General features: G+C 37.7%; 1 protein-coding gene and 1 long non-coding RNA gene across 2 annotated transcripts; both read left to right on the top strand.

Moving 5' to 3' along the window:
* Window positions 1-1070: 1070 nt before the first annotated feature.
* On the top strand, window positions 1071-1862 carry LOC103136117 (uncharacterized). Its single transcript, XR_476001.2, has 4 exons — window positions 1071-1245; window positions 1327-1410; window positions 1506-1571; window positions 1657-1862. It is a non-coding gene; the product is annotated as an uncharacterized LOC103136117 (long non-coding RNA).
* A 46-nt stretch (window positions 1863-1908) lies between these two features.
* LOC103136115 (adhesion G-protein coupled receptor G2-like) lies at window positions 1909-5832 on the top strand. The gene is made up of 13 exons (XM_007549224.2): window positions 1909-1976; window positions 2051-2125; window positions 2225-2360; window positions 2472-2628; window positions 2712-2840; window positions 2919-3029; window positions 3116-3164; window positions 3872-3972; window positions 4055-4206; window positions 4291-4556; window positions 4641-4731; window positions 4814-5097; window positions 5185-5832. Exons 4-13 carry the CDS (start codon window positions 2479-2481, stop codon window positions 5301-5303), a joined length of 1452 nt encoding a protein of 483 aa, XP_007549286.1. The 5' UTR covers window positions 1909-1976; window positions 2051-2125; window positions 2225-2360; window positions 2472-2478; the 3' UTR covers window positions 5304-5832.
* Window positions 5833-5844: the final 12 nt, after the last annotated feature.

Raw genomic sequence — 5844 nt, 5'->3', positions numbered from 1 at the left:
TTTCTATCTATCTATCTATCTATTAGGGGGGAACATTTAAACTTAGCAGACAATAAGTGAGAAGCAGTTTCATTTCAGTCATGCTGAAGGTCTTTGGAGCATGAACAGCTGATTCCTGCAATTATGCCAAGTCTTTCAAGTCCTGAAGCATTAAAAGAGCCACCTTTAAAAAAAATGACAAAAACACAAGTATTACTGTAATATTTTTTAAGCATGCCTCTTGTAAAAAGCATGAACTTCAGCACCATTCCAATCAACCTTTTTCATTGTCATATTATATGTGTGTGTGTGTGTGTGCGTGTGTGAGTGTGTGTCCGGGGGTGGGGTGGGGGCAAGGTCATAACTACATCGCCCCCCCGCCCCCGAGACGAAGACACGTGAAATGTAAAACTCGCTAAATTTACCCCATTATGTGTGCAAGGTGAAGGAGCATCAGGGTGTGCTGAAGTGTATGTGAAGACACGCCGCCCCCTCCAGATGGAGTTTTGACGCCCCCTCTGGTGCAGCGCCCCTATGCGTTGCATGCGCTGCATACCCACTTTTTGCGCCACTGGGTGGGGGGGAGGTCAGACAGATGAGGAAGCAGGTCATAAAGTTAAATAATCTCACTAACAAGTGTTTGGGACAAATTATTGTTATTCAGCTGAACTAACATGACCATGGCACACAGAAAGTGTGTTTCTATAGTGTAAATCCACTTTATGAAAAAAGAAAAACGATTCATTCACTAAAAAAAGAAACAGACGAGAAAAAAAATGCTTAATTCCAATGAAATTTGTTATTATTTCTGGTAAGCAATGTTTAGCCCTGCTAGATTGGCAATGCGATGCAAAATTAAAAGCTTGGTGGCTATAATAATCCTTGGAAACAGATAACTGATACGTCAAACAAACGGAGTCTGTCTTTCATTTACACTTTAGGAAAATAGGTACCAAAAAAAAAAATGCTCTTGTGGAACACTGACGCATTATTTGCAAGTTAAATAGTATATTTATGACACCACATAGGCATCTATGCCTATGTGGTGTCATAGGCAATGCAGATTTCACGAGAACCATGTAACAGACGCAGCTGTTCATTAAAGCCGGACTTAAACTTATGTTTTCTGCCTTTGACCAAATTAATTTCTTCCGTGTGCTCTGAAAATGTCACCACTGGTTGCACATCATCGCTGGATGCTGGTTTTAAAGATATCTATCTTCTTTTTGGGGTTTGTCTTCCAGAACATCTTTTGCGAAGCCACAGGTAAGTAATGAAAGGATATTGGTGATGGATATGTGTTGTTTAACGTTATTGGTTCAGTGATTCAGCTGGTGTTTCTTACAGATGGAAGTTTGTTCAAAGACATCCTGTTTATCAGCCCTTATACTCCTGCAGAGATGTACACCTCTAATGCAAGTTTCCCATCAAGTAAGTTTGGCTTTACAAAGATGAAATTCTGTCCTTCTTAAAGTAAATATAACAAACACTAGCAAATATACTGTGGTTTTGTGTGTGTTTTTAAGAGGTCATCTTTCAAGAGGAGAATAACACTAAACTGTGTTTTAACATCCAGGCAAACAAAACAGCAGGTACAGTTTTCCTGGTCCATTTTGGAAATAACCATGACAGTTTCCATCTTGGTGACTAAATGTTTATGGCTGAATGTATTTTCAGAATGTTGCAGCAATTTCAACTGCAACACAACAGTAATTCGGCACAACAGCACCCATTACCATCTGAATCTATCTGAAACATCTCTACAAAAGCATGACGTTGTATTGCTGCTGAACACATCTTACAATTTCTCATGTTTTCCATCATTGTTCTACAATTCAGGAGGCAAGTCATTTGTTTTTGAACAGCAGGGCAAGGTTGCCCCCTATTGGTGATAAAGTGTATATTTCTCCTCTCATTATATGACTTCATTTTAAAATGAACCATCTTTATTTCACCTTCAGGTTTTATCCTAAATCTTCACAGGTGCTTAAAACCAGGTACGTTTGTCCATCAGCATAAGGTTTGTTAGCAACAATATTGTTCCTAACAAGGTTTTATGTTTTGCTTTAAGGTGGCAAGAATATCAGACTGAGTGAAGAGGACCTATGTGGAAACAAGAAGATCATTCAAGAAGAACAATGTCATGGTAATTTTTGCATTTATAAGTGAATTTATAGCAAATTTCTAACACATATTATTAACAAGATGTGCATGTGTGTGTGCGCGTGTGTGTGTGTGCCTGCAGGTTTAAAAGAGACTGAATACATTGTTAAAATAAACGAATGCACAAAACGTGTAACTTGTAAGGTACCAGGGAAGAAGGCAGAGAAAACTTTAACCTTTAATGCTTCAGAAACACCTGTAAACATAGCGGAAGCAGCGTAAGTCAATTTCTAATCTCAATAACGCTGGGATGACATGAAGACTACAGGCTCTCTGTGTCACTACGTCAGGAATATTATTGTCGACTACTGCTAAATTATTATTTTCAGGAACATCATGAATGATCTTGCTTCCAAACTAAATCTGATGGGCAATGCAAGCACAGCAGAGATCAAGATGGGAAATGTCACTGGGGTGATTGCTAAGCTGCCAAAACAGAATCAAACAAGCATGAACTTTGGTTTCATGTCAGGTGGGAATGTAAATGTAAGTAGTGCTTGGTGACACGAGAAAATAGAGAAGTAAATCTATCATCTGAGTTCTTCTAAGCATATCTCTGCCTGTAACAGATTCTCGAGGAAAATGATGTGGTGATGGACTTCTCTGAAAGTGTTTACCTTTCTGAAGAAGCCAGTAAAATGGCAGTTGAAAACAACGGCTCATTTGCTGGAGTTTTGCTTTTTCCAGATATCCCTCAGGTAAAACCCAAAGATGATAATGTCTTGCTAAAAGTCAGACACTGTAATTTATTATCAACTACATTTCATTCTCAATAGATTGACCAGAGTCGTTCCCTTTTCAATAACGAAATGGTGGGGGTTGAAATGGGAGCAAACATATTTAATCTCTCACAAACCATCAACATTCAGTTCGCTAATGTGAACACGGTAAATATGTTAACAAGTTTCATACTAACTTTTAGTTAAACAGATTAAGGCTGATATTTTTTTTTTCTTTTTTTACCCTGATACAGACTGGATTTAATGCCACTTGTGTCTCATGGGATGGAAAAAATGATAATGGTAGGTTGATTCAATGGCAACACTTTATTTGAAGGGGTGTGCATAAGACTGATATGACACTGTCAAAAACTTGACATAACATCTGTCATGAACATAAAGACGTCTTTATGAATGTTTATGACAGTAGTCATGAAGTGTCATTCGGTAAATAATGACACTTTTAATGCAAAGTTGCTCTAAAAGTTGCATAAAAAGTCCATTAAAAGTGCCAACTTTGCATTAAATTATCATAATTTACAAAGTCATGCAAAGTTGGCACTTTTAATGGACTTTTAATGCAACAGTGCTATGTCAGTCTTATGCACACCCCTTCAAATAAAGTGTTACCGATTCAATTTATGCAGATTTAAAAAATGTCCTATGAAGTTTCTAACTGCAGGCTCAGGAGTGGTATTGAAACATACCAGTTGATTTAACTCGACTTCATTTTAGTGTCTCAAAATCTTAATCTTTCTTTCGAATACTGTAGACTTTAGTTTTAGTTGATGCAAGTCAAAAAGACAACAGGCCTGTGTCCTCTTAACAATTACAGTCTGAGCTATTTTAAGAAATCTTACTTTTTTACTTAATGCAAAGTTTCATAATGTTTCGTCATTGACTGCTCACTTGCATGTGAATGTAACGGCGGAAGAAATAAGATATCCCATATTGTTCTCACCTATGAAAATCCAATAATGTGCTTTCTTTGTGTTCTTATTGTCCTTCAGGCACTGAAGCAAACTGGACCACAGAGGGCTGTCTGACAATAGAGGTCAATGGCAGAATTTCATGCAATTGCTCTCATCTTACATTTTTTGCTATTCTTATGGTAAGAAGATTGTACGCAATATTTTAAAGTCACATTTGACATTTATATGATTTATTAAATACACTTATTTATTTCGAACCAGTCACCGACGGCTGTTGGCAAAGATGGTGGTAGTAATTCTACTGGAATTATAAGTTCCTCTGACTTGAAAACCCTGACCCAAATCACAAAGGCTGGCTGTGGCATGTCCATGTTCTTCCTGGGTGTGGCTCTCTTCATGCATTTTCTGATCAGGTAAAAATATCAAAAAGTCTGCTTTTTGATTTGGATTATTCCTCTCTGAACAATGTTGTTAACACAAACTAATTTGGTTCACAGGAAAAATAAAGCCAGTGAGGCTGTAAAGATCCTCATGAATCTCTTTGTCGCCTTGTTCTTCCTGAACCTTTGCTTTTTGGTAAATGAGTCAATCGCTAAACTGAAGGTCTCAGCAGCATGTGTGGCGATGGCAGCGGCTCTGCACTACAGCATGCTGGCCACATTCACATGGTTCTTCATGCAGGCCTTGCACCTGTACTTCAATCTACATCAGATCTCCACAGATATTAAATATTACATGTGCAAGGTTTGCAGCACAGGATGGGGTGAGAGATCCGAGGGTAAAACATCAGTTTGAGTGCACAGTACAAAATCAAGAAGAAAAATATTTGTGTTTTCTGTCTGTCCAGTTGTTCCAGCTGTGGTGGTTGTTGGACTTCTCGCTTCAAGCAAATATGATTTAATCAAAGTTTCGGATAACAATGGAACCTCAGTATCTATGTAAGGAAACATTAAATATATACTGGATTTTAAATTTGGTTGTCTTTCTCTAGAATAATTGCATTTCTGTCATGACTTTCAGGTGCTGGATCCCTGATTCTACAGTCCACACAGGAGTGAACATTGGTTACTATAGCATTGTGTTCATCTTCACCTTAACAGTTTTTATAGTAACTGTTGTGCAGATCAAACACTTTTCGTCCAAAAAAGCAAAAACCCGGGATAACATCTCTACCAAGAAAAGAGTTTTCTCTCTTCTGGGTCTTTTCTGCCTCTTGGGCATCACCTGGGGATTCGCTTTTTTTAGCTACGGCCCTCTGCTCCTTCCCTCCTACTACGTCTTCACCATCCTCAACTCCTTTCAAGGTAGGATGAAACATGACCATTAACATTTTGAATTTCACAGTAAATAAAACTGAAAAATGAGCAAAACAACCCATTCTGTGTTTGCAGGATTTTTCCTGTTTGTCTACTACTACTTTTCAAGCAGGGTGATTCTAGACAACACTAAAGAATCTAAAAGCAGCAGTAGGCCCACCGAAAATGTGTACACGTCATCTGCCCATGGATAAGTTACTCAGTCCCACATTCTTGGTTTCTCACACTAATATTGACTTATTGTATATAGGAAACTGAGCTTGTTTAATCAAATGGGGCTTTAAATGACAGTTCTAGAAATAAAACTTCAAAACATTTTCTGCTGGACTTTGGGCGTTGAGTTTGGTTACACTTTTCAAATGGCCAGACTGAAAATCTTTGGGTTGATCTGAAAAGATCTGTGAGCAAAGATTCTCTCAAAATCTGACACATTTAGGGGATTTTGGCAAAGAAGAGTGAACAGATATTTCCAGGTCAAGATGTCCCAATAAATTTTCACCTTAAAGACCCAGCATTTTTCTTTGTAAATAATGTTATGTGTTCTTTCAAGTGAGTTGTAAAACATTTTGTTTATATGGAACCTCTGAAGACACTAAAAAAGAAACATTAAGCATGTCTAATATTTGTTTAAGTCAACAAGAGTAGTTTGGGAGAGTTTTGGGTAACACTTTATTTGAAGGGGTTTGAATAAGACTGTCATGACACTTTCATAAACATGACATAACACATGTCATG

Source organism: Poecilia formosa, unplaced genomic scaffold (genome assembly GCF_000485575.1).
Source record: "Poecilia formosa unplaced genomic scaffold, Poecilia_formosa-5.1.2 Scaffold30, whole genome shotgun sequence".
Classification (NCBI taxonomy): Eukaryota; Metazoa; Chordata; class Actinopteri; order Cyprinodontiformes; family Poeciliidae; genus Poecilia; species Poecilia formosa.
Note: the sequence above shows the minus strand (reverse complement) of the source record. Positions and strands in the feature narration are given on the sequence as shown.